Below are 27,810 nucleotides of genomic sequence, written 5' to 3'. Positions count from 1 at the left end.
TTTACGATTCTGGCATTCATTTCTATTGTATCTCTAAGTTGTTGAAACTACCAAATGTCCCCCAAAAGGATCAATAACACACCATATCTTATCTTATATTGTTTAGAATTCATGGTCAAAATAGAGAGCAAACAGCACATAGAATTTAATGGTAAAAATGTATTTTGCCATAAAATTTTCCAAAATAAGAACTTAATTTTCAAAACATACCATTTAAAAAAAAGTGTTTATTTGGCAGTCGTAAAAGAGATGTGGATTTTTTTGTGCATCAAGTCTGTATCTTTACATATGAATGGATGAGTCCATCTATGGCCCCGAGGCTGACTCTGTGAGTGTCCCGGAGTTTCAGGGTGGAGAGGGGGGGAGGCGGCCCGGGCTGAGGCTCTGTGTCCTGGGTGCGGGTCGCTCCGCCACCCTGGTCTGCCGCCTGGAGCTTCTTCAGTCGACAGGATAACTGGGGGCTGAGGAGGAGAAGCAGGCTGCCGCCCACACGTAGGACTCTGTACGCGCACGCAAGCACCCACGCACGCACACACACACACACATACACATTAAGTACCTCGCCATCCAATTTCAAAATAAATTATTTATTAAATAAAATAAATTATTCATAAAATAAATATTAAATAAAAAAATCTGATGTGTTAAGGTTTACAGCATCCTTTATCTGGCTGTGCACCAACATAAATGTAGAGCAATGGTGCATAACAATTGGATATTATTAGTACTTTATTTATTTTGTGTTATTTGAATGTTTTAATCTATAAAAACATTTAATCATTCTATTTATTTTAAAATTTGTTATAAACAATTCATTAATTTTGTAATTTATTATTTACATTATTACTTTTTTATTACTTCATTATTGTGGAGCTCTTCAGGCATTCCTTTGTGCCTACAGTTATTAGACTCCAGCTAACACACACACACACACACACACACACACACACACACACACACACACACACACACACACACACACACACACACACACACACACACACACACACACCGCTCCATCTCTGTAATGATGATCGGCAGGTTGTCAGCCATGTACGTCTTTGTGTTGAACTTCCTGCCAAAAGGCACGTCGCAGATCACAGCATCCACACTGGCACTGGCAAGAGGGAGCTCTGAAAACACACAGACACACACTAAAGTGAAGCCAGAAAACACCCGGACGATGCAGGTCCGTCCCTCACTTTGTGGTTTCCTACCCGTGCACGATGCCTTCAGCAGCTGGATCCTCTCTTTCAGATCAGCAAACGTAATGTTCTCATTGGCTCTCTGCAACTGTCCGTCATCAAGGTCCACGCCCAGGAAATGGGTGTCCTGGCATGGAGAAGACCAGGGCTCAAATTACATTACATTACATTTAGTCATTTATCAGACGCTTTTATCCAAAGCGACTTACAATTATTCAAACACCGACGGACGCAGCCATCAGGAGCAATTAGGGGTTAAGTGTCTTGCTCAAGGACACTACAGCGTGCTAGCAGGAGGAGCCTGGGATCGAACCAGCAACCTTTAGATCACTAGACCACCAGCTCTACCGCCTGAGCTACCATCCCCTTATGAATCCCCAAATGAATTAAAACAGACCTTTTTCCAGATTAAACTTTATCCATCTCTATTCCCCCAGGCCATAAGGACAGTAAACTCTATCACAACATTGAACTCAACTCTATATATATATATATATATATAAAGAGAGAGGTTTTTTTTTTACTATTATTCTTATTTTATATATATTTTCTATTCGTACTATGTCCAGCACAGTCTATGGAGGTTGCCAAAAAAAAGAAAAGTTTCATCACATGCCGTACAGTGCATTACGTATGTGACAAATCTTTTGAATCTTTGAATCTACATGGGAAACTTGGTTTCTGTAGCACTGGAAAACACAAGGCTAAACGGCTAAGGAATATTAAAAGTAATTAAACAGAGTAAAATATGATATTTGAATGGATAAAGTAAAATAATATTCTACTAGGACGAAGCACTGGCACTGCAGAGGGGACAGCGCACAGTTGTGATTCTAGCACTTTGGCATCGAGCAACATCATTTTTGGAGATTGAGGAATAAAGAATCCAAACTCATTGCATTAAAGAATACCAGACAAAGAAAGGGCTGAAATTAGAATCAATAACTGACTCGTTTTTTTACAAGATGGAGAACCCTCAGAGGAGTTGGAGCCTGACTGGGTATCCTCAGTTTGTTTGGATCATGTCATGGTAGATGAGCAGTTCCACCCGTGGTAAATAATTACACTTTGTAAATTGAACACAGGAATTCAAATTCAGGCAGACGATGTGATATACAGCATATTACCATCGACATGGGGCCCTGCGAGGCGGCGTGGGAAACAGACCTTGTGCTCCTGTGCAGCCTCCAGTAAGATGGTAGCCGCTCCACACATGGGGTCCAACACACGGCTGCCGGGCTGCAACACACAACACGGCACTCAGGACAACTCTGACCCCTCAGCTCTGATGGGCTGAAACTCAATTAGTTTCCGCCACGAAAAACTTGAACCTTCAAATGATGTCTGTGCAGCTATGGGTTTTCGAAGGAAGTTAAAATTCAAAGATCCTGCTCAATACAAAAAAATACTGAAAAGGCAAAAAAAAAAAAAGAATACATGTATAATAAATAAATATATAATAAATATATAATAAATGAATAATTTGTAAAATTACCTTTTGTAAATAAGGCTTTTTTTTGTCAAAAATGGTGTCCCATTATTTACACGGCATTGTCCCCGACTGTAACTCAGACTCATTCGGTGGTGAATCACCGGAAAGCTCTGTGTCCGCATGGCAGGGTGAGCGTAAGCTACCTGTATCCCGGCCAGGAAGCCCAGCGCCCAGGCCACCGTCGACCTCAGTCCAGGGCTTTTAATGTAGCTGCGCTTGGCCAGAGGGAACCTGGAAGCCAAGGCACCACAACCAGGATTTACACAATCAGACACAAACTCTTATGGTTATAAAACATAATTAAAAAGGCAATTCCCACGTCACATGAGCGGTCCACCAGCCGGCCACATTTCAAAGAGGACCTCAAGGAAATCAGCCGTCTGGCCGCGGGGAGGGCATTAAGTTTTGTGAAACTGAAACTGAACGTTATCATCATTTTGATGATTTGTCTTGTACAACAACGTACTTCAAGTGATTTTACACATTTATATCCTTGTAATTAAATAATGATACGGCTTTAAATGTGAAATTATCTGACACTAGATTTGTCTAAAACACGTCTGTTTTCATTTTGTCCAAATAAACCAATAAAATAAGATGACGCATGAAACACGCCTCCAAAAAGCTAACTTTCAAAAGGGTCATGGAATTGTGAAGATTTAAGAATGTGATTTCACCAAGCTGCTTCTCTGATTTGAAAACAGAGAATTTTCCCAACGGACATGAAACGTGGAAGTAAAACGGTTTAAAATAGAAAATATAAATAATCCCATTTTACAATTCCAAAAAACAGCAAAAAAAAAAAAAAAACCCTCAATCATTTTTGTCATTTTCAGCAGAAAAAAAATTAAATTAAACTTAATTATTGAAAACTTTCTCGAGGCTCCAAGGCAGGCTTTCTTTTTCATTCCTGACCTGGTCACAGGAATCCCAACGATGCTGTGATCCGAGCTCAGATAGACGCTCACCTGCCGAGCGGCCGAGACAGAACAAGGAAGATGAGGAGTGAGCATCACACTGACCCATATCAACACCAGCTCAACGTGGGAGGATAGAATAATGTCAAAACAAAACTCACTCACGATGTTGTGAGAGATTCAAGGTTGTATCTGCTTGTCGTCGTTCATTTGGAACAGTAACTTACGTGTGGTGTGATGATGTCAGAGTTACACCGCACGTCCACAATCAATCAACAGATATAGACATCAGACGTGTGTAATAACTCGTAGGGAGTAAGACGTGCGGTTTCAAAATGTGTTCAACATATTCCAAAGATGACATTATGCAAAACAAGTCATTAAATAGTACTTGAAAAAACGAATTCCGTTACACAATACTGAAAAGTTTGAATAGCTGAATTGAAAAGTTCAACGTGCTGAGAAAACGTTCAGGACCTGGATTCAACCTCGAATGTGGAATTATTCATTTATTTCATGTTGAGGACATTTTCCAGAAAATGACCGGCTTGTCTGAACGCATCCTTCCGGTTTGTTGTTTTTCTGCATGTGTGTTGTCACCTCCAGCTGTGGATTCTTCAGGTCGGACTTCCAGCCCAGCAGCCTGCTCAGACCAGATCCCACCACTCGGCCCAGCTCCTGTGTTTCCCAGAATGCACCACAGTTACAACAAGGAACCAACAATGTATTCCAGCTGTTTCAGCACAGAGGAGCAGTGTGAGGAACCAGCTCCACCCCTGTCTCCAGCTGCATCTATACCCTTTCGAATGGTATTCATAAATACGGCAAAATAATAGTAACTCATGGGAAAATTGTGACTTTGATAGATATGTGTGACTATTGTTGCAGGACCAGGAGATCATTTTAAGGATTTTATGGCTCCTCAGCATATTGTTTGGATTTTCCAAAACACAAAAACAGAGACGATATTGAAAATCGTAAAAAATGTGGGCCATCGCGAGGGCAACAGTGAGTCATGTAAAACCTCTGTGCTTCATGTTTTTCCTGTGTACCTGTGTGCTAAAGTGTCTAGCCAGTACACCAGAGCATCGACAGCTGATCCTGAAGGTAGGAGCAGGCGGGGCAGCTGAAGGCGCAGGGTTCAAAGGTTAAAGAGACAGAAAATCACACATCAACTCAACTGCTGCCGCAGAAAGAATTATATATAAAAAAAAAAAAAAAAGATATAGAATATGATTAAAAGCAATATGGGATTTTCATTTTGAAATTCAAAGTTTAAAAAAATAGTTTAACATTTGTGGAAGTATGAGCAATATTAATGTATTAGTAAAAATGTATTATGTGGCAAAACAGATGCACATGATGTTGCAGTAAAGTGTTTAGGAAAAAAGCAGCAAACTCAATTGATAAATTAAACTAAAATAATGACATTTTAACCAGAATATTTGGGCTTCTTAAATATCACCAGGCTCCATGCTGCGCTCTATGGCCGCCATCTTGGTTCTGCTGTGGATGAGTTCTCTGCTGCACATGTCTGCTGCTGCTTCTGTCGTTTCTCTTCCCACTGGGCCGACATCCTCGTCCTCCTCCACGACTCCAACCCATTCTGTCGCTCTCAAACCGTGGGCTCTGCCCCGGGTCAGGCTCTTCCTCTCCTCCTCTTCCCCCTCACCTCTCTTTCTCTCAGATGAGCTCTCTTCGTTCATCTCTTCCTCCACACATCTCTCCAGCTTCCCTCGCTCCTCTTGTCTCTCTCCTTCAACACTCTCCTCCTCATCCACAACTCTCCTCCTCTTCTTTCCAGGTGTCTGTTTTTCACTCGTTCCCCTGCTGCTCCCACCCTCTGCCTCTGCTCCCTCCACAATCTCTTCCTCCCTCAGTTCCTTGCTTCTCTTTCTCCTCCCTCTATCCCCGCTCTCCTCCTTCACTTCTCTCCCTCCATCATTCCTGTCCATCCTCATCTGTGGTCTCTCGGCAGTGGATGCTGTGTTGAACTCAGTGCCTCTGCTCTCCATCTCCCTCTGGAGGCGGCTCCAGGTCATTACAGCATCCGTCCACTGCCTGCTGTCAGTGAGCAGTCTGTGCTGCAGGACGGAAGCTGCCTGAGCTGAAAACACACAACACAATGTAAAGCAACACAAACCAATAAAAATGGACAGTTAACTACCCCATGGATATACACCGATCAGCCACAACATTAAAACCACCTGCCTAATGTTGTGTAGGTCTCCCTCGTGCTGCCAAAACAGCTCTGACCAGCCTAACAGTATTTAGGTAGGTGGTACATGCCAAAGTAACATCCACATGTATGCCAGGACCCAAGGTTTCCCAGCAGAACATCGTCTTCTTCCCATAATGCATTCTGGTGCCATCTCTTCCCCAGGTAAACCATGCACATGAACCTGGCTATCCACATGATGTAAAAGAAAATGTGATTCATTAGACCGGGCCACATTCTTACATTGCTCCATGGTCCAGTCCATACGCAGCAAGCTGCCTTGCACTGTGTGTTCTACACCTTTCTATCATAGCAACATTCACTGTTTCAACACTTTGTGCTACAGTAGTTCTTCCGTGGGATCCAACCAGACATGCTACACTTGACTCCCCACGTGCATCAATGAGCCTTGGGCCCCATGACCCTGTCGCCGGTTCACTGGTCGTCCTTACTTGGAGCACGTTTGGTAGGTAGTAACCACTGCACAGCGGGAACAGCCCACAAGACCCGTGGTTTTGGAGATGCTCTGACCCAGTCGTCCAGCATCACAATGCAACACTGCTTCAACACATCAACTTCAACAACTGACTGTTCACTTGCTGCCTAATATAATAATAATATATAACAGAATACAAAAGTAATATATTACAGTTTATATATCATAATAACATATAACAGTATATATATATATCCCAGCCCTTGACAGGTGCCATTGGAACCAGATGATCAATGCTATTCACTTCACCTGTCACTGGTTTAATGTTGTGGCTGATCAGTGTATAAGGTTAAGCCTGTGTGTATTTCGGTCACCTGGCCTGGTGTGGGCAGGTAATGTGACAGGTGAGTCTTGTTTCAACAGGAGGAAGAGTCTCTCTGCGGACTTGAGCCCTCGGATTGTATTGATTCCCGCTGAGGAGCTGAACAGCACCTTCCCTGGGATCTGACACACCTGGACGGAGAGAGATGTGCTGACTTGAGCCTGTTTAACTATAATACCAAACATGTTCTTGAGTCTTAATCGTTTGTCTCATTTGGCGACGAGGATGAGCTACAAACAGTTATAAATAATGGAAACCAACATTCCAATAAGGAAAACCGATCAGTTCAAGGATAGGCTCGTTTGTCTGTCCATTGGATAGTATCCAGTATCAGTCCGATGTCTCTTACCTCTTCCGCGGCCACTTTCTCCTGCAGCTCCCGCACTAGGAGCGGCTCCATGCCGCTCCCAGCGGTGCAGTAGTACCGGGTTAAAACAGCGGATTCATTCATCTTGTTTGATTTAAAAAGCTGTCGATTAACGATTCGACTTCACCACGGCGCACCGCACACATGAGAAAGCCGCCATATTGGCTGGTTGTTTACACCGGAAACGGAAATACGTGTACGGTTGTAGCGAAGCCAACGAAAAACGGAGTTAGAGCGTCACCGTGTGTCAGGAAGGTAATATATCATCACACGGTATATCATCACACAGTATATAATCAACTGTATATAATCACACAGTATATAATCACACAGTATATAAACACACAGTATATAATCAAACAGTATATGGCACATGTACATGGTATATAGTACATGGCTCGTCGGGACCTTTTCTCGTCGGGACTGAGGATGTTCAACAACTGCCCGGAGGATTATCTATCATGGAAGGGGAACTTCTGAAACGTGACGGAGTGGTTGAAACTCAAACCCAGCAAGGAGTTAAACCTGCTTACCAGGTGGCTCTCTGGGCACGAGAGTATGTCGAGGGTCAGAGCGGCCCATGTCAACGATCCAGCCGCCGGACGGTACAGAGCATGGCGATGGCTGAATGAGGTTTGTGACTCGCCAGAGGCCATAGAGCAGTCGCTGTTTGCAGGGCTACACAACTTCCATGTGATCCATGATAGGAACCTCGAACAGCTGAGGTCCCTTGTGGACCTGCTCCATGAAGTGGATTCAGTTAAGCACGAGGGGTATTTGGCCGGCCTCAGCTATATCAGTTTTGGCCAAAGGGGCCGTGTCTGCCCAACAATCGAGTCCAGTCCCTCAACCGCCTTATGGCGCTTCGTTGCACTCTAATGAGGAGGCTGGAGATGAATGACCACTACGTGGAGTTTGTGAAGATGATCTTCAGCAGTGGACACGCCAAACCAGTGCCCATGCAGGAAGGTGGTGGCGAGCACTGGTATCTACCAAGTTTTGGGGTCTACCATCTGCAGAAACCAGGACGATCACGGTTGACTCGAGTGCTCAGTACAACGGCGTATTGTTAGACAACGTGCTTCTTCAAGGCCCAGATTTAAATAACAGTCTGCTCGGGGGCCTAGTTCATTTCAGGACCAAGCCAGTTGTGGTCATGGCTGACATCCAGTGGATGTTTCATAGCTTCCTGGTCAGGCAGGATCACCGTGACTATCTTGGTTTCTCTAGACATCTAGACAATGAAGTGACTTGCATTAAGGTCCACGTGTTCGGCAATCGCCCGTCCCCAGGAATGGGTGCCGAAGCACACCAGTGCATGTGTTGAAGTCTTTCACCAGCGCAACCACGGCCGTCGCCGTGCTAAAAAGCACTCAGGACATGCTAGCCCGGTCCAACCTCAGGCTCCACAAGATTGTGTCCAATAGCCCAGACGTCATGAGAGCTCTCCCAGGGGAGGACCTCGCCAAGGGAAGGGGACGTTGTCCTGCTCTGAGACAACAAAGTCAAGAGGAACAACCAGCCCCTCAGGCTCGTCACATGGGTTTTTCCCAGCGACGATGGGAAGGTGAGGAAGATCAAGGTAAAGATAAGCAAGGACGGTGCAACGAAGTTGTTCCTTAGGCCCGTCTCGGAGGTTGTCCTTCTTCTGCCCAACGACTCCAAGGCAGAGGATGGTGAAGCACGACTCCCCAAGGTCAACGATCCTGGTGGTTTGACATCTTACAGATGCCAGGTGTGGAGTGTTCCACTCCCAGGGGGGGAGTGTCCCGCCCCCCCAGTTTGTGCTGTGACATCATAGCAATGTGATGGTATTGGGAACAAAAGCATATAAGACAGCCAGACAGAAACACACGCAGTCAAACTGATCACGTCTCAGACTCGGACTAACATCTCTTCCATCTACCTTGTCATTGCCCTTGAGAAAGCACAATCTGTGAGTTTGTTCATGTTATTTGTATATGTATACAGTGTAGGAGCTATGACAACGTATTATCAGGTTGTTTACATCTGCATTAAAACTGATCTTTCATCTGCATAGTTCTGTACCGTTCCACAGTTTTACACCGCTTCCATTAAAGATACCTAAAGTCAGCTCCTGTCTCCGAGTACCTTTTGGAGGAGTGTTTAGCTCGCTGCATATCCACGTACGTCTGCACATGGTGAGGGCAGAAGACAAGTTATTCCATGATGATTCCAATGACAAATGAGTGTTAAAGTTCCATAAATGTTGTCTGTGTTCAATACAGACAAGTCCTCTATTAAGTGGAATTTTCCAATTGTTAATTAACAGAAGAAAATGAATAAAGTACTAATCAAAACTAACATGTATTATGTTTATAAAATAACATGTATTTATTATTATTGTTTTTATTATTATTATTATTAGTAGTAGTAGTAGTAGTAGTAGTAGTATATTAAAGAACATACAAATAATAAAGGACTTGTTTAAAACGGATATAAATGAGTTACCTGCTCCTAACACACGGGGCGCTGTGGTGTGTGCTGAACGCTTGGCCTCGACGAGCAGAAGAAGAAGGCGGCGTCGCAGCTGCGTTGAGCTGTGTGACGTCAAGCTTCGGTTCCTCTTGTCGTCGTGACTGGTGACGTCTCCAAACCTTCAATCCTCCTCTAATTAGGTTCATTTCCTCTCAGATGAAGGAGTTATATCTCCAGACAGACTCCGGTGTGACTAAGGTGTGTTTCTAATAGTAAGTAAGTAAGTAAGTAAACATTTATTTATACAGCACCTTTCCAACAATAAATGCAACTCAAAGTGTAATATACAATAATATACAAGTGTAATATACAATTCATTTAACACGGGGTTAGTGATGAATGTCTGTATAATGTTATATTCATATTTAAAATAAACCACTGACATTTAAGACTTATGATGGGGGGTTAGGGTTAGATATCTGAATATACCATATTCAGGGGACAGCGGCTGATCGCGTCCCCGGGATGAGGTGCAGCTCGGCGGGCAGCGGCAGCGCTGGGAGTCGGTGGCTGTTGGGATGACGCGTTAGGGACCGTGTACAAATGACGAGACTCAATTTAAAATGCCAACGAGCCAGGACACCCTGCCTGCGTCCTGATGGCGCCAGGACCCGGACTACGTGTTGCACCGCCCTCTTTAAAATGAAGTTCCTGTTTTTACATGTACTATTATTATTATAGATATGATTTGTACATTATTTGCTGCCCTTTTTAAAAGTTTTCAAAAACGTGTCCAACTCTTGAGCTGAGATCTCTTCATGGAATACGGGTAAATGTGATTTATTATTTGCGAATGGTGTGTGTGTGTGTGTGTGTGTGTGTGTGTGTGCCATAATGTGAACTTACTATTTGTATATTCTAAAATATAATAATAATAATAATAATACATAGAGCTGCAGGCAGCAATGGACGATGTCCAGTTTAGTCGCAGTAAATGGTTCTTCTGATACAGGTTTACGGTAAAACCAAATGATATCGCCCTGTGACCACAGTTTTCCGAGTTCTGTGAAACGCAGCATTTCTACTAACAAGGGGCGTCACGATTCTCCAAGTCACGACTTGATTTGGCTTTCGATTCAAAGGTCACCATCAATTATCCATTTAAACACTTATTTTTCCAGCGCTGACGGCTATGTTATACCGTTCTTACACCAAAATTAGTTTTTTTGCGGGTTTTTTAAACCCGCTTAAAATAGGCGATTGACACCTTTCCCACCGCCAGGAGAAATGTCCTTTTTTTTCTGGTGCATCACGAACACATCGGGAAAAGGGCGTGTCATGGTGCCGGTGTGATTGGGAACAAAACAGTCGAGGAGACGGCAACTTCAACAAACGACGACGTAAAACTCTGAGGGGAAAAAACAGCCGTTCTGAGCCGTTGAAAAGAAGCGGATCGTCGGTGAACGACCCGACGCTGCAGCGGAAGCAGCGTGGAGCGTCCATGCTGCCGGTGCGCACACCGGTCCATCGGCGGGGAGACCGGCTCGGCGGTGGTGCTGGGGCGGCTCGGGGCCCGGCGGGGAGCTTCGGCTGCACCGCTGGGGCCCTACGGAGCGATCCCCACAAACATTTCACGGTCCCGCATGCAGAAAAAAAAAAAGTAACATCTGATTTTGGTTTTGGCTTTGGATTCTAAATGGGACATGAAATGTTGGAATGATACACAGATGTTCCTGTATGTTTATGCGCTCACATCCGGAACTTCAACGTGAGGCGCCTTGCACGGGTTAAGGGGCCAAAATGAGCTTGATACAGAATGCGGCGGCGCGACTGGTGTTCAACCAGCCAAAGAGGGCACATGTCACTCCGCTGCTCATCGAGCTCCACTGGTTACCTGTAGCCGCCCGCATCAAGTTCAAGTCTCTGATGCTGGCCTACAGAGTGATTGCTGGGAACGCTCCCGCCTACTTAAATGCTCTTGTAAGAGCACATGTTGCCCCCCGGATGCTGCGCTGTTAAATGAGCGTGGCCTGGCTCTGCCGGCCATACAGCCACCGCAATCCAGGCTATTCTCATTTGTAGTTCCACGTTGGTGGAACGAACTGCCAAAAATGACCAGAGCGGGGAGCTCCCTCTCTGTCTTTAAGAAGCACCTGAAGACCCAGCTCTTCAGTGAGTACCTCCTGTCCTAACCTACAATTACTTAGCACCACCTTGCAGTATTTATTGTTACACTAATGTTGTTGTTACACTAACCTCTGTCGCAATGTAGCTTGAATGTTATTCTCCCTTGTAAGTCGCTTTGGATAAAAGCGTCTGCTAAATGACTAAATGTAAATGTAGCATGTTGACCCTCGTGTCATGTTTCCATCACAGCCCATCGGAGCACATAAATACCTTTACAAATACTGCAGAATCAGCCCCGGGTATGAAACCCGGGTGTTACCTTTCCCAAAAATGACAGATGTTAGCGGGTGTTACCAGATTTTTGGCGCCGTGGGAAAAGGACTACCAGACTTTTAGGTCTTGATTTGATAAAGACACTTGTTTCTCTAAGTAACATAATGAAAATAATAATCATAAATAATAACAGAAATATGAGAATATTGAAGTGACACCTAAACATTGAAGAGCTTTATCAAAACTAGACTCTAGAATAATAAACAGTTGAACATTTACCGCGCTATTAACAATTTACACATTGGTTTTACGGTCATTTACATTTCAAACCCTCCTTGAAGAAGAAGAGTGTGTTGACGTCCTCGGCGAGGGGGCTGCCCTTCGACCTGCCACGTTGCCCCCTGCTGTTCAGAACTGGGGATGACACGGTGAGGAGTCCTCCCCACCGGTTAATGAACTCATCACAACACCGGACGTTTTACACTTTTGCCTTTTGACGCCAAATCCTCTGCCGTGGCCTCGTGTACCCCGCGGGTGTAGAGCCTTCTCTCTCCTGACTCCCATCCCATGATGAATGAGAGCTGACCCCACGGGACCGTCCTACGGCTCTGCTGCGGTACGAGTAGAATTAAATGCGGCTGCACTTCGGGGGGAACAAACAATGGGCAGCGTGAGGCAGCGTGACGCCGCCAACCACGGCGCCCGCTGCCCGTCCGACCCCGAGCCGGCCTGCGGTGATGTCGGCCAATCAGAGGGCCGACAAGCTAGCGTTAGCTTTGGCATGGGTTTCCTATTGTTCCCTATGGGCTGGACGATGAGAACAGCTAACAGAGCTAGCGATGGAGCCGGAGAACAAGTTACGGAGCAGGAAAACAACTTTGCTGCGCCGGAACGCTTTGTGATAGAAGCCCCGCCCACAGCCCTGCACTGTGAGAGAGAGGAGGCGGGGCTATGTTGGCTCTGCAGCGGTGTGTGTGTGTGTGTGTGTGTGTGTCCTCCTTCGTGGAGGAGAGTTGCTAATTCTCTTGAATCTTTCCTGGGTTCAGATGTGATGAATCTTTCTTGCGTTCCTCATGTTGTTTACAGGTTTAAAATACTCAACACATAATAAACATAACGAAACAGAAAAGGTCAATTCCTCACACACACCATGGGTCAGCTGCTGTCGTCGTCAGAGCAGCGTTCTGAAGCCGAGGAAGTCGTCGGTCGTCTCCTGTTCGATGCCATGGCGGCAGGCCACGCCCTCCCTGAACTGGCCATCACCCACCCTCTGCTCCTGACCAATCAGGACGAGGCGTTGGACACCAGAGCCCGCCTCCAAGAGCAGCTGCGGCAGGTAAACAGCACAAGGTGAATGAATGTGAAATATACGCCTGTTATAACTAGTATAACTAAAGCATAACTATAACTAGCATGTGTATAACTAATTATAACTATAACCAGTATATGTATAACTAGTACAAGTGTAACTCGTAACTATAACGCATATTGCCAACTGCTTACTATAACTAGCATAACTATAACTAGTAACTATAACGAGTATAGCTACTAACTATACCGAGTATAACTACAACTGTAACTTGCTAGTATAGCTGTAACTACTAACTATGACTAGTAACTATAACTGGTATAGCCATAACTACTAACTTACTACTAATTATAAGTAGTAACTAAGGAGTATAGCTACTAAGTATAATTAGTACACTTACAACTAACTATAACTAGTATAGCCGTAACTACTAACTATGTCTAGTATAACTATAACCGGTAACTATAGCGAGAATAGCTACTTACTATAGTATAACTACAACTGTAACTATAGTGTAGCTACAAACTATAACTAGTATAACTATTACTAGTTACTATAACAAGTATAGCTACTAGCTATAGTATAACTAAAACTATAAATGTAGTGTAGCTACTAACTATAACTAGTATAACTATAACTAGTAACTATAACGAGTATATCTATGCAGAGAAATGCATTTAGTTGCCTCAGTGTGTGTACTCTGTTCACTGACAACTCGTTTAATCTATAACTAGTATAGCTACCAACTATAACTAGTATATCTATAATTAGTAACTATATATAGAATAACTAACTCTAACTAGTAACTAACTAGTATAACTAACTAGTAACTATGAGTATAGCTACTAACTAGTATAACTATACATAGTATATACGTTACTACTAACTAGTATAACCATAACTAGTATGACTTTGACTATAACTACTAAAACTATCACTAGTATAACTATAACTATTACTATAACCAGTATATGTATAACTACTTAATGTAACTAGTATAACCATAACTAGTATGACTATACTATAGCTATCACTAGTATAACTATAGCTAATATTACTATAACCAGTATATGTGTAACTAGTAAATATAGCTAGCTAGCTACTATAACTAGTATGACTATAACTATCACTATGATCTATAACTAGTATAAGTATAACTAGTTACTATAACCAGTGATGACCCCGTCCAGCTGCAGGCGGACCTGGGGCTCCGGGCCCCGTCCATCCTCAGGGACCTGGTCGGACGCTGCTCAGCGTTCTGTGACGAGCCACGCCTCGCCGGCTTGCTGGCCCTGCTGGTTACCATGGTGATAGACATGACCTACACATCAACAGGGCTGTCGTCGGGGGCAACAGGAAGGGCGGGGTCGTTGCCAACCGAGGTAAAGATCTACACACAATGGATCCTCTACTTCTACTGTCTACTCTACCTCTACTTCTACTTCACCTCCACTTCCCTCTACTCTACCTACCTCTACTTCTACCTCCACTCTAATGCTACCTCCCTACCTCCCTCTACTCTACTTCTACTCTACCTCCACTCTAATGCTACCTCCCTACCTCCCTCTACTCTACTTCTACTCTACCTCCACTCTAATGCTACCTCCCTACCTCCCTCTACTCTACTTCTACTCTACCTCCACTCTAATGCTACCTCCCTACCTCCCTCTACTCTACTTCTACTCTACCTCCACTCTAATGCTACCTCCCTACCTCCCTCTACTCTACTTCTACTCTACCTCCACTCTAATGCTACCTCCCTACCTCCCTCTACTCTACTTCTACTCTACCTCCACTCTAATGCTACCTCCCTACCTCCCTCTACTCTACTTCTACTCTACCTCCACTCTAATGCTACCTCCCTACCTCCCTCTACTCTACTTCTACTCTACCTCCACTCTAATGCTACCTCCCTACCTCCCTCTACTCTACTTCTACTCTACCTCCACTCTAATGCTACCTCCCTACCTCCCTCTACTCTACTTCTACTCTACCTCCACTCTAATGCTACCTCCCTACCTCCCTCTACTCTACTTCTACTCTACCTCCACTCTAATGCTACCTCCCTACCTCCCTCTACTCTACTTCTACTCTACCTCCACTCTAATGCTACCTCCCTACCTCCCTCTACTCTACTTCTACTCTACCTCCACTCTAATGCTACCTCCCTCTACTCTACTTCTACTCTACATCCACTCTAATGCTACCTCCCTACCTCCCTCTACTCTACTGTACTTCTACTCTACCTCCACTCTAATGCTACCTCCCTCTACTCCACCTCTATTCTACCTCTCCTCTACTCCAATGTCTTAATGTAATTAAGTGAAACTTAATGAAACTTCATTATGTGACGTTTATCTATTTATTTTTGTAGTTGAATTAACTGTGTAGGAGTTCTTTAAAAGATGCACACGGCTACGGGGCCGCACACGGCTACGGGGCGGCCCCTGGCGGCCACGGGGCCACGGGGCCGCGGGGCCGCCCCCGGGTTCATCTGAGATGGTGTTTAGAAAGCGACTTCCGCAGGCGGCGTCTGAAGGTGTTCTCTGTCCGAGCAGCAGAGGGCGCTGGAGCTGCAGGAGCTGATGGAGGAGTACCTGAAGCGCTGCCAGCTGTGCCTGGGCCAGCGCAGCAGGATGCTGCAGGACACCGTGCGGCTGGAGGCGCAGCTCAGCTTCAAGCTTACCCAGCTGAGGGGCTGCCTGCTGGGCGGGGGCTGCAGCTCCAGGTACTACAACACCTACCGCAGTACAGTGGAGTGGTTCTCAACGTGGGTCCGGGGGCCCCCCAAGGGCCCTTCCAGTGGTTCCGAGGGGGGGTCCCAGCAGAATGAGCACTAGTTAAACCAACGCTATTATTTAATTTCCGAGACCTTAGCACCGTTAGAGAAGGTCTGGTAACGACTGTTTGGATCCTATTTTCACTGTTATCTCCCAACCTCGAGCAAAGACACTGAATCGGATCTAATCAATAAAAATATTATTCTCAGATCGGATACAGAAACTAAATCTGATACCATGGATCAAACGGAGGGTCTTGGATGTGAAAAAGGTGGAGTCACTGAACTAGAATACAGTTCAGCAGAGCGCATGGTGGATGGGTTAGAATGAGAACAGAACAATGTAGAACAGAGCAGGAAGCCGTTCAACGGAGAAGAATGAAGAACGCTGATGAGCACAAACAAGTGTGATTGTAAAGTGATGGACCAGGACGCCGGCAGGGAGGCCAAACACATTGTACAACTCAACACAAATGAACAGTCTTTTCAGGCTGTTCTATTGGTTTCGGTTCGCTACCACCCAGGTCTGGTGTTGGGGGGAGAGAGAGAGACTAGTCACCTCAATCTCAGACAGCTGCGTCCCCTGCCAGCGCTGGCTCCCTCCCCCCTGCAGGGGACGCCCATGCCGCTCTCCACGACCACAGCAAGAAATAAGTGAAAGATGGTGGTGCCTCTACCACGTCTGGTCATTGAATGGAACATTGTTTGTTATATATTGGGTGTTTTAACGTTTACATGGGTTGTCTCTGCTCCAGGGCACTGAGGCAGTGGGCCAGCGGGGCAGCGTTTCACGCCCAGATGTTGGTGCACCTCGCCGGGCTGCAGGGTCAAACCGAGCCCCAGGCTGCACGGGCCGCACTTGAGCAGTACCGAGAAGACCTGAGGCTGATCATACCGGCGTACAGGCAAGACAGAGCTGGAGGCAATAGAAGAGAGAGGAAAAAAATAAGAGGATTTTCTTTAATGGTGACAAGACCCTAACCCTCCATCCAAGAAGAACCAAAACAAAAGAGAAGCTCCACCCAGTGGACGTGAGCTCATTTGATTGGTTGCGCTTTTCTTCCCATCGCCCCCCTCTCCCCCGCAGGCGTTACAAGGAGGGCACGGTGCGCGTGGTGAAGTGCCGGGGGGGTCTGCTGGGGTCACATGACCCGGCGGTGGAGCAGGAGGGGTGCGGAGCCATGACGGGGCTGACGGTGACGGACGCAGAGACGGGACACAGCGCCAGCGTCTCCCTGAACGACGTGCACCGAGAGATTGGTGCGTTTCCCCGAAAACATATCTGTACTGTCCGCTACAATGCCGTTACTACGGCAACCAAAGTCTAAGGTGAATCTAAGCAGCTTCCATTACATTGATCAGACGCTTTTATCCAAAGCCACTTACAATTATTCAAACACCGACGGACGCAGCCATCAGGAGCAATTAGGGGTTAAGTGTCTTGCTCAAGGACACTACAGCATGCTAGCAGGAGGAGCCTGGGATCCAACCAGCAGCCTTTAGATGACTAGACCACCAGCTCTACCCCCTGAGCTGCCATCCCCATCCCCCAGCTTCCAAACGAATAGTCAACGCTGTGTTTGACTGAAGGATCGAGCAGAATTCTTTATTTGGTCATCTATTAGTTTTCAATCTGATTTTGAGACCAAGGCTCAACATGTGATACTATATCGAAATGTTGGCGTTTCACACCCAGTGAGAGAATTGTTTACATTTCAGATTACCACCCGACGTGCTTTACAAACGCTGACTTCACTCTAAATTAAATACAACTTAACTTTCAGAGAAAAGCAGGAGAGCTTCCGACCCGGGGGACACCTCCTCCTACCTGGACCTCATCCCCTCGGACCGCTACGCCCGGTCCTACCTGGACCGCCTCTTCTCCGAGCAGGGACCTGCAGCGCAGCTGGAGAAATACTTTGCGATGGCCAGAGACAATCTGAGCGCGTTGAGAACAGAACCAGGAGAACCGGGACGGAGGGGCGACGGAGGGAGAGAGGAGGGCTGAAGGTTTGAAGATGTCACCGTGGGAGCGGCAGCCAAACCACAGCACTCCAGTCCAGCGATCCGGTTTAATGTGGTTCATCCTCCTTTGACTCATCCTCCATCCTGGTTCCCGACCTTTGACCCCCAGCTGCTCAAAGGGTTGTTTCAAACATTACAACACAAAACGCTTTCATTACGGCTGTTTATTGCGTTCGGGCGTATAAAAAGCAGCATAATCCAAAATATTATTTATCTCAAAAAAAAAATGTTAACAAAAACATGTTACACACACCTTTTTTTTGGGGGGGGGGACCGGGACCTTATGGTTATTGTAATGCCATGACTTGGGGGTTTCTACAGGGTCGTCTGGGTTGTAGGTGTGATATTCATGTCTTATAGCTCTGCCCTTTCACTGGGATCCAGAATGTGGAGGTGACGTGGTTCAGGTCCTGCCATCACAGACTTAACTCACTGTCAAACTCTGCTCTTGCCCGACGGTGCACACATCATCTTTACACAACGCCGATTTGTCTTAGATCTGGTTATGCCATCTGTGAGGAAAAACAGAAACGTTGGCCTTAGGAGACCATCAAATACTAAACAGACGTGATAACATGGAAGCTGCACTGCTTCTTGCATCTCTACTTTAGTTTGGTTTGTTTGGATGGTGTTTTAACACCAGCGTTCCTGTTTCTCTGCTGGGGGTTGCATACGTATGATTGTGTCATGATGAAAAAATTGCAAAACCTAATAAAACAGATTTAAAAACACAAAAAAAAAAAGTAACTTGTAGAAAATAAGATGCTAACTGCCTTCATCATGACAATTTAATTACAAACCCTCTCCAATGTTTACTTCTGAATCAGCAACAAACAAAATAAATCTACTTTTCACAGTGCTGAGGACCTGCATTTTAAGGTCTGTAAACGTGTTGGTTTCAGCTGCGTGTCACCAGCGTGCTTTAAAAAAAAAAAAAAAAAAAAAAGAAGTTGAACGTCCAAACAAACACCCCGGCTTGTGGAACTCTAATTTTGTTTTCTCTTAAATGTAAAAAACTATAAAAATGCAGAATTCTATTTCAAGGCAAGTTGCAAAGTACAAACAACTGATTTGATCCCATTTAATGTGGTGTCGACGCTGAACTACTTCAGATAATTTGGGCCGTGGCCTCGCGTTTCGAGTCTGAAGCGTACGAAGAAAAGCGGCATCGAGCGTTGAAGGGTACTTGAAGTGCAGCCTCTCAAGGTTGGTTCCGGTCCGGACCTGGACTGGAGCACCAGGCAATTCCGGCCCAGGATTTTGAATCTACCGTGTGGGTTTGCCGAGGTCCAGATGTTTAAACAGTTCTGGACCCTGGAGTTCCCACCTCCACCTAAACTGAACAGAGCGGAGCGTTCCAGTGATCTGCACCTCCAGGTGGAAAGGTCAAACTTCTGCCATGTTGACGCTGCAGCCGTGCACAGGTGAGTGGAAGCGGCGGGAAGTGGAAATCTTCTGAACCCCAGGGTGGAGTTTTACTTTATGAACCCGGGTGGAGAAGGAGGAGTCTGTGCTGCTCTGATTCGTCACCTCCGCCTTTCCTCCTCTAACAGAGGGTTTCCTCCAGTTTGGTCATTTTTTGAAATGTTTTCCGTCTGGAGGGAAACAAAGGTTTTAAACTCCACTGGTTTATCAAGAGCTTGGTTCATGGTAAGACGTCGACTCCGTAACACAAAGCACTTCCTCTTCCTGCTCGTTTATGGTCAATATAGAAATATATTCTCTTTTTGGTTCAGTTTTATTTGGGTGAAAAGTTCTTTCCTGCCGCAGACCTTGTTCCCATACGGAGAAACAAAGACAAGTTATAAAAGTAAAGAAAAATATAGTGGAAATGGCAGCGAGAGGATTCCAGCTTCTCAGGCTCATTCAGCTGAAGGCAACTTCCTGTCTGAGTCCAAAACAGGAAGTGGGTTCAGGTCCCGTCAGCGGTAGTTCAACTTGACATTCTCAATTTCCACAACAAGCGTCTTGGCAAGATAGATCAGCCCCATCTGGACAGAGAATTATTATTATTATTATTATATATAATATCATTAGTCACAACAGAACCAACTCTAGTCACAACAGTAATAACTCATAACAGTAATAACTCATTATAACAGTAATAACACACAACAATAATAACTAGTTATAACAGTAATAACTCGTTAAAATAGCAATAACTCTAGTCACAACAGTAATAACTAGTCACAACAGTAATAACTCTCGTCATAACAGTAATAACTCTAGTCACAACAATAATAACTAGTCACAACAGTAATAACTAGTCACAACAGTGATAACTCTCGTCATAACAGTAATAACTCTAGTTATAACAATAATAACTAGTTATAACAGTAATAACTCTAGTCACAACAATAATAACTAGTTATAACAGTAATAACTCGTTAAAATAGTAATAACTCTAGTCACAACAGTAATAACTAGTCACAACAGTAATAACTCGTCATAACAGTAATAACTCTTGTCATAACAGTAATAACTAGTCACAACAGTAATAACTCACGTTATAACAGTAATATCTATAGTCACAACAACAACTAGTCACAACAATAATAACTAGTCATGACAGTAATAACTCTAGTTATAATAACAATAACTAGTTATAATAGCAATAACTCTAGTCATAACAGTAATAACTCTAGTCACAACAACAACAACTAGTTTTAACAGTAATAACTAGTTATAACAGTAATAACTCTAGTTAAAGTAGTAATAACTCCAGTTATAACTAACAACTAGTTATAATAGTAATAATTCCAGTTATAACAGTAATAACTAGTAATAATAGTAATATTTCAATTTATAACAGTAACTCTAGTTATAACAGTAATAACTCTAGTTACAATAGAAATAACTGTAGTTATAATAGTACTAATTCTATCATGTACCTGCAGCATGGAGATCACTGTGAAGACGGTTGCCACGGTGACAAGGTTGCCAAGGAACCAATTCTCCAGCGCAGGGATGCAGCCGCGTTCGTAAATGTGATCCTTCCAGTCAGTCTGCACAAGCACACACACGCACGCACGCACACACACACGCACATATATCTATCTATCTCTTGTATTATATGATATATACAGTCTATCATATGGTATCACATTATAATATCTTGCATTATATCAAATATATACAGTCTATCATATGGTATCACATTATAATATTTTGCATTATATCATATATACAGTATATCATATGGTATCACATTGTAAAATCTTGTATTGTATCATATATACAGTATATTACATGGTTCCACATTGTAATATCTTGTATTGTATCATATATACAGTATATAATATGGTATCACATTATAATATCTTGTATTATATAATATATACAGAATATTATATAGTATCACATTATAATATCTTGTATTATATTATATCTGAAAGAGTCCAGACCTGCTTTCTGACGTCGTAGCCACACTGAGTGTTCACCACTGCTTCCTGTGGGGGGAGGAACAACCTTCGTTTCAGAGGAAATGACTAAACCTTTTGTTGTGAAATCTCTCGTGTTTCTTTACAATTTATTTTTCTATTTCAAATTCTCATTTATTTTTTTTACTCATAATTCCCTTTCTCTGTACTGTTGTCCTGTCTTTGTCTTTTGTGTCTCCAGCTAAGTGTACTTATCCAACCTGAAAACCACAACCTGTCCTTGTGTGTACTGTACCTGAACGATCAACCACAAACCAGGCCCACGTCGGCCTGTTGTTGTTTTTATGCTTTCCAGTGAATGGGTGGAGTGTGCACGTGGTGCATGTGGGGTCGAGACACGGGAATGCTTTCTATTCTTTTTCACATTATTTTTTATGTAACTTTTCTTAAGGCATGGAGAACAGGTGCATACGTGATAACATACGGTTTCATTCTGTTAATATGCCATTCATTGTAAAAACGTGTCATATTTTTATGATTGTCCATTCAAAAAAAAAAAACCACAACCTCCAATGTGATCAAACCAAACCCGACGAGAGTTTGATGCAAAATTGATTTGTGTGATTTTTCCATTTTATCAGTACTTTAAAAAGCCACACTATACTTCCCATTTAAATTGCAATAAACAACAAAAGAGAGAGAGAGACAGGTGCTCACAGCAGGGTCGATGAGGCAGCAGGAGAAGGGGACTCCACACTTCTCTCTCCTAAGCTGCGTTCCGCTGCAGCTGAAATAGGCGTTGAGGTCCCAGTCGCTGGGCTCCTGGGCGCCGCAGCAGTGGTTCTGCAGGGACATCGGTTACTTCACTTACTTTACTGCTGCGTTCACACAAAGCTGAGCTCAACCTTGGAGAACCGTGTTGGCGGGAAGCTTTAAACCAAACACAAAACTAACAAAACAAACGGGTGGGTTAGCGCGCTAAGAGGCTACGGGATTAAGGTGGAGGCATACTTAAAAACAAGTACAACTTGTTGACCAAAGAGACACGTTAAGGACAAAATGATGGTGATTTGGTGTTCTGTGTTCTGGGGTGCCAGCCCCCGAGGAGAACTTGTGTCTTTTTCTTACTTCCGTAAGAAAAATCAACCAATCAGCTCCCGTTTCGGGGCTGATTGGTTGAAACGCCCTCGTGTCACGGCAGGGGACAGACTTCCAGCGCCTTTTTCTTTTTGCCATCTTTAAGTCCAACAGAGCCACACAGTCAATTCCCTCGCTGCCGCATTCGTGCTTCGTTCAACGCCACCATTGTTGGTTCGCTCATTTTTTTCTGTTCCCAGCAGCACCCTGCACCCTCTGCACCCCTTCTTGGTCGTGGAATGGAATGATATATAAAGTAAACACAGTTTTTATTGAGTATTCTGACAACGGTGTTCTGGGACCTGTTCTCCACTGGTTCTTCTGTCTTTAAAAGGATGCCTCCACCTTCACACAAACGAACTGAACGCAGCCAGAGCATCAACCCTATTGGGCAGTTTGGAGGAAGCTGCTTCCAGAAAACCACATTGACACTGTTGTACTTTTTTGTTTGTTTCTGAGCACAAATCCTCTTGTGGGCGGGTTTGGAAAGGCACACCAAGACATTTCTGTATTTCTTCTACAACTTGTCAAGTCACAAGTGTTCATGATTACAGTTATGCTACATAAACACGATTATCATTGTAGTGTTTGGATTTGCGGTTGGTGTCCAACGTGTAGGAAGTGTCACGGCTACTGATGGACGGGTTGTCAAAACGCACCAGAATCTGCAGGGAATCGATGAGGTTCTGCAGGTCGATGTCATCTCTGTAGGCCTTGATGTTCGCCAGGAAGAAGTTGTTGATCCAATCTCTGAAGTGGCTCTCAAACACCACGGCCAAGATGGCCACCGTCAGCTCCAGGAACAAGATGGTGCCGATGGCTGCTGAAAACTAAGGCGGAGCAACACGTAAAACTTTGACTCATTAGGTTTTCAAGGCAGAGTTGTTCATTCCTATTAAGTGTCATTATAATAATCCCAGATCATTGCCATATTATCCATTTAGTCAATGCTGCCTGGCTCTACATGTGGAGTATTCTCATTAACCGGTGTTGGATTTCGCGGCTACGTACAAAGTTGAGCAGGAAGGTGTTTTCCCGCAGCGCTCCGACGCAGCCGGCGAAGCTCACAACGAAGGTGACGGCTCCCACCACCAGGACCAGCCAGACCGGGTCGAAGCCGTGCAGCCGGGTCACCTGGGACAGGTCCTGCAGCACCCCCTAGGGGAGCCACAGGGAAACGGTTTCTGTGCTGTGTCGCCATGACAACGTGCTGAAAGGAAGCGGAGCGGTGACAAGACGATGTGGCATCTCCCAGGAGACGCGGCTCATTCCCGCGCTGGAGGGAACTGGACGACAGTACGAGCATGTAGTACGCAGCGCGCCATCTCAGACTCATCTTAATGTAGTAACTCATTGTTGATGCTTTTCATCCAAATGGAAAAATGTAAGGCATGATTTTAAAATGAAAGTCATCTTTGTGAGCCGTATTAAAAGGCCCTAAAACCCAAATCCCAATTGGGGATTTGAATTGGGTCATGAATTGGCAATGAATTGAAATGTGTGCGTGTGTGTGTGTGTGTGTTTTACCTTTTCACTCCATGCCCAGAAGCCTGCTGATATGAGCGCTACCCCAGCCAGCTGAGAGGGAATACCAGACAGTTTGCTGTTATTGACATTTTTGTTTTCTATTATTCTTTTCTAAGGCTCAAGCATTTCAGGGCATTTATTCAAATTCAAAAACACATTTGTATCTTTAAAATGCAAATGGAGACTTTCATCTTCAACTCAAACGACCAGCTGCAGGAAGGCTCCGTTCCCCCCAAAACAAACTGAAAGACGAGGATTTACATCTTAACTGCTGGACGGTCCTGCAGCACTGGTTGCTAAAGAGAAGATTTACCACCACTTCCTGGTTTTGTACGCCCTGTAACCATAGCTACAGAGGAAGCAAGTGATAGTCTGTGTCATCACTTCCTGTTGTTCGACCTCAAGAGGAAGAGGCCATCTTTAACTCTTAACCCCTGAGGTGTGAGTTTGCGATGAACCTCAGTTGGTACCGAAATATTAGACATTTATAAGAGTATAATACTTTTTTTTTTTTGTGTTAAGTGAGTTTAATCCACTTTTCACTTCCGCTTTGTGGGAATATTTACAAAAGGATCGATAGCGTGCTGTAAACAAAATAAGAAAAAAAGGTTTTAAAACATCAACAGGGCAAAACCCTTCTGCGGTTTTGGGGTTTTCCCTCAATGAATAATTCATCAAATCATTTTCTCCAAAGTTTAACAATGACAACAAAGAAACGGTTCCGATTGGAACTGTTAACTTTTGGCAGGAAAACCAATGCATTTCACATTTGAAAAGGACAGCAGGGATGGTCTCGAACCGGCTGCTGCAGCCGCTCACCCAGAAGACGATGTTGTAGCTGAACAGCAGGTACTTGTAGCAGCAGTTAACCTCGAGACTCCGTAGACGCCTGCCGTAGCGCATCTTCCACCTGCGGAGCCAAGGGACGGAGTCAGGCTTCCTTTTATTTACACCGCTTAGGCTGCTGTTCTCAAACTGGAGCAGCAGCACAGCCCGAAAAGAAAGTGTCACAAACTCAATACGTCTTTGTAATATACAGTTAAAAGCGATATTTCTACACTGAAATTTTCAAACAATCTTTTACACGTGTTTTGTGAACCTTCTTAAAAAGTCTTCATAACATTGGCATCATACAACGAGCAGTTACGTCTGAATAAATTTCAGACGGACTGATTCGGGAGAACAACAGGGCTGGAACACATAACACTCAGTCGTAAAATTCGACACTAAATAGAAATGGGGCTTAAAAGTGAGGTTTTGATGGACTCAAATCATCAAGTACGATGGAAAACTTGTTCAACACAGTGTTCCCTTCTGACGGAACAAGAGCCTGAGGACCTGCTCCAAAGAAACACGACAACTAGTCACACTCACCGATGAAAGATGAAGCAGATATCACTTAAAGATGTGTGGTAACAGCACCAGTACATACCCTGTACTGGTAGTAACACAGCACCAGTACATGCCCCGTACTGGTAGTAACACAGCACCAGTACATGTCCCGTACTGGTAGTAACACAGCACCAGTAAATATCCTGTACTGGTAGTAACACAGCACCAGTACATGTCCCGTACTGGTAGTAATACAGCTCCAGTACATGTCCCGTACTGGTGGTAACACAGTTCCAGTACATGCCCTCTACTGGTAGTAACACAGCACCAGTACATGCCCCGTACTGGTAGTAACACAGCATCAGTACATGTCCTGTACTAGTAGTAACACAGCACCAGTATATGCCCTCTACTGGAAGTGAAACAGCACCAGTACATGTCCCGTACTTGTAGTAACACAGCATCAGTACATGCCCTCTACTGGTAGTGAAACAGCACCAGTACATGTCCCGTACTGGTAGTAACACAGCACCAGTACATGTCATGTACTGGTAGTAACACAGCACCAGTACAGGCCCTCTACTGGTAGTGAAACAGCACCAGTACATGTCCCGTACTTGTAGTAACACAGCATCAGTACATGTCATGTACTGGTAGTAACACAGCACCAGTACATGCACTCTACTGGTAGTGAAACAGCACCAGTACTGGTAGCTTCCCAGAAAGAGGAAGGGCGAAGCCTCCTTCCACAAACTAGTCACAAATTATAATAATTTAACTGATTAAACCACTGTCTTAATAAAAAATACATTTATACCTTTAACAGTATGAGTCATGTACTATTATTATTAATAATAATGATAATAACGATAATATAACAAATGAATGTGCAGTGTTGACATCGAGATAAGCTTTAGTTCATTTTAGTTGTACGCATGTTTGTATGTATTACTTATTCAACAATGCATGTATTACTTATTCTCCCGATTTAAATATTAAAAACCATCGCATTAATAGCGACGCGATAAAGTTTCGTTCAATCCCAAGTAGTGAATTAGTTTAAACTTTGAAACATTTCGTCTCCCGGAGCGGGCGGCTCCGGCTAACCGTTAGCCACCTAGCATCTGCATCTGTTTACCTTAGCAAAGGCTAACGCGCTGGAGTCCACGGGGTCAGCGGCGAACAGTCTCCGGGTCGAAGAGGTTCCGTGGAGGGGGCGGTTGAGGGGACGCACCGCCGCGTGGTGCCTCCGTCTCTCGGCGTATTTTAAACGGCTCCCTCGGAATGAGACGCATCGGTGCCGCTTCCTCTTGGAGCGGGTCCGCCACACAGTGACCCGGTGGGCGGCGCTCGCGTCCAATAACGCGCTCCGTTTCGTTGTGACGTCACTGCACCACCGGAAATGGTTTGATAGGTTTGTATGTTTATAAAACACGATAAAGATTATATTTTTGTGTTTGATTATGTATTTTTCTGTTTTCTGCTTTTTTGTTTGCACTGTCCCGTGAAAGCAGCAGTTACTGGTGGAAGAATGTCGATAAAAGCAGAAAACTAGAGATGTGCTGGCCCAGAGTGTGGGCCCAGCTTAAGGGGCGTTGTGACGTCACAAAGACATCATAACCAACGCCACCCAATGCTGCAGCTGTCAGGGGGCGGGGCTAAGTGGGGATTCCCCTCATATATTTGTGTGGGTTTCCATGATAACTGGATTCTTTCCATTCTTTCCTTTGACACAAAAAGTGAGATATTTCGTCAGTTGTTGGCGGAACCGTCTGAACTCCAAATACACACACGTGTGCAGCCCCCTCTGGCCTGTTTCACAAGCACACTGCCCCAAAACCCCCTAATGATTGGGGGGGGCACAGTACTGCAGCATCAGGGTCTTGGACTTCACTCTGTGCTTTAATGAATTCATAGATGTCTTTTTTTATTTGCATATCCTGGAATTTTGTCTATTTTTGTTTTTATTAGATTAAACTAATTGCCAGTGCACAGAGTACACGTACTGAGCCAACGAAATGCATTTCTCTGTATTTTATCCATCTTAGTAACTGACGTATCTGGGAGCAGTGGGCTGCCATAAAGCGGCGCCCGGGGAGCACTTAGGGGGCTAAGTGTCTTGCTCAAGGACACATAACACCCGCATCAGCATATATAAACCACATGGAAGTGAAACATCTCGTATCTTGTAGTTTGGCTCAGTTGATCGGTGCAACACAAATTGGACTAATCTAAAGTAAAATAAACATAACTGTATGTGTTATGGTCCAAATGGACCGCAACTGAACTGCAGGTGCACAATTATTGTGTTCAGAAAAAGCCAAACGACACATTTAAACCCACAACATCTGTTTGTAGTTGTCAAACAATGAAGGGATCCATCATGGGCAGCCATGTCATTGGGTCAAATGGTCCTGTGACGGTCAAGGACACTCAACATGGTCATATTCCAGGATAATGAACAA

General features: G+C 44.5%; 3 protein-coding genes across 6 annotated transcripts; 1 reads left to right on the top strand and 2 right to left on the bottom strand.

The window, feature by feature from the left end:
- Window positions 1-207: 207 nt before the first annotated feature.
- thumpd2 (THUMP domain containing 2) lies at window positions 208-7,130 on the bottom strand. Its single transcript, XM_080016214.1, has 11 exons — window positions 7,000-7,130; window positions 6,643-6,781; window positions 5,080-5,721; window positions 4,667-4,740; window positions 4,215-4,292; window positions 3,613-3,665; window positions 2,841-2,928; window positions 2,373-2,444; window positions 1,218-1,332; window positions 1,013-1,133; window positions 208-500 (listed from the first exon to the last, which is right to left on the bottom strand). The coding sequence occupies exons 1-11, from the start codon at window positions 7,099-7,101 to the stop codon at window positions 269-271; spliced, it is 1,716 nt and encodes a 571-aa protein (XP_079872340.1). The 5' UTR covers window positions 7,102-7,130; the 3' UTR covers window positions 208-268.
- A 2,459-nt stretch (window positions 7,131-9,589) lies between these two features.
- LOC307242317 (uncharacterized protein) lies at window positions 9,590-17,965 on the top strand. 4 transcript variants are annotated; one of them, XM_080016732.1, is made up of 7 exons: window positions 9,590-9,728; window positions 12,943-13,192; window positions 14,356-14,547; window positions 15,724-15,893; window positions 16,700-16,910; window positions 17,032-17,204; window positions 17,729-17,965. In XM_080016732.1, the coding sequence occupies exons 2-6, from the start codon at window positions 13,007-13,009 to the stop codon at window positions 17,092-17,094; spliced, it is 822 nt and encodes a 273-aa protein (XP_079872858.1). In that variant the 5' UTR covers window positions 9,590-9,728; window positions 12,943-13,006; the 3' UTR covers window positions 17,095-17,204; window positions 17,729-17,965. The 4 variants fall into 4 exon arrangements, with proteins under 4 accessions (XP_079872858.1, XP_079872859.1, XP_079872856.1 ...); XM_080016733.1 differs by having other exon boundaries at window positions 9,615-9,732; window positions 14,362-14,547; XM_080016730.1 differs by having other exon boundaries at window positions 9,615-9,732.
- A 153-nt stretch (window positions 17,966-18,118) lies between these two features.
- tspan14 (tetraspanin 14) lies at window positions 18,119-26,680 on the bottom strand. The gene is made up of 9 exons (XM_080016735.1): window positions 26,484-26,680; window positions 24,833-24,923; window positions 24,014-24,064; window positions 23,498-23,644; window positions 23,146-23,316; window positions 22,067-22,192; window positions 21,374-21,418; window positions 20,861-20,974; window positions 18,119-19,960 (listed from the first exon to the last, which is right to left on the bottom strand). Exons 2-9 carry the CDS (start codon window positions 24,914-24,916, stop codon window positions 19,892-19,894), a joined length of 807 nt encoding a protein of 268 aa, XP_079872861.1. The 5' UTR covers window positions 24,917-24,923; window positions 26,484-26,680; the 3' UTR covers window positions 18,119-19,891.
- Between the last annotated feature and the right edge of the window lie 1,130 nt (window positions 26,681-27,810).

Source organism: Zeus faber, assembly GCF_960531495.2.
Source record: "Zeus faber genome assembly, chromosome: 16".
Lineage (NCBI taxonomy): Eukaryota > Metazoa > Chordata > Actinopteri > Zeiformes > Zeidae > Zeus > Zeus faber.
Note: the sequence above shows the minus strand (reverse complement) of the source record. Positions and strands in the feature narration are given on the sequence as shown.

Coding starts and splice junctions, on each gene's coding strand:
- thumpd2 (XM_080016214.1), bottom strand. CDS start 7,101: ATGAATGAATCCGCTGTTTTAACCCGGTACTACTGCACCGCTGGGAGC. Junction 4,293..4,666: donor CTAGACACTTTAGCACACAG/GTACACAGGAAA, acceptor TGGGAAACACAG/GAGCTGGGCCGAGTGGTGGG. Junction 2,929..3,612: donor GTTGGGATTCCTGTGACCAG/GTCAGGAATGAA, acceptor CTTGGCTTCCAG/GTTCCCTCTGGCCAAGCGCA.
- LOC307242317 (XM_080016732.1), top strand. CDS start 13,007: ATGGGTCAGCTGCTGTCGTCGTCAGAGCAGCGTTCTGAAGCCGAGGAA. Junction 13,193..14,355: donor TCCAAGAGCAGCTGCGGCAG/GTAAACAGCACA, acceptor GACCCCGTCCAG/CTGCAGGCGGACCTGGGGCT. Junction 15,894..16,699: donor GGCGGGGGCTGCAGCTCCAG/GTACTACAACAC, acceptor TCTCTGCTCCAG/GGCACTGAGGCAGTGGGCCA.
- tspan14 (XM_080016735.1), bottom strand. CDS start 24,916: ATGCGCTACGGCAGGCGTCTACGGAGTCTCGAGGTTAACTGCTGCTAC. Junction 22,193..23,145: donor TCGATTCCCTGCAGATTCTG/GTGCGTTTTGAC, acceptor ATGTCCCTGCAG/AACCACTGCTGCGGCGCCCA. Junction 21,419..22,066: donor GCTGCCTCATCGACCCTGCT/GTGAGCACCTGT, acceptor CTCCCCCCACAG/GAAGCAGTGGTGAACACTCA.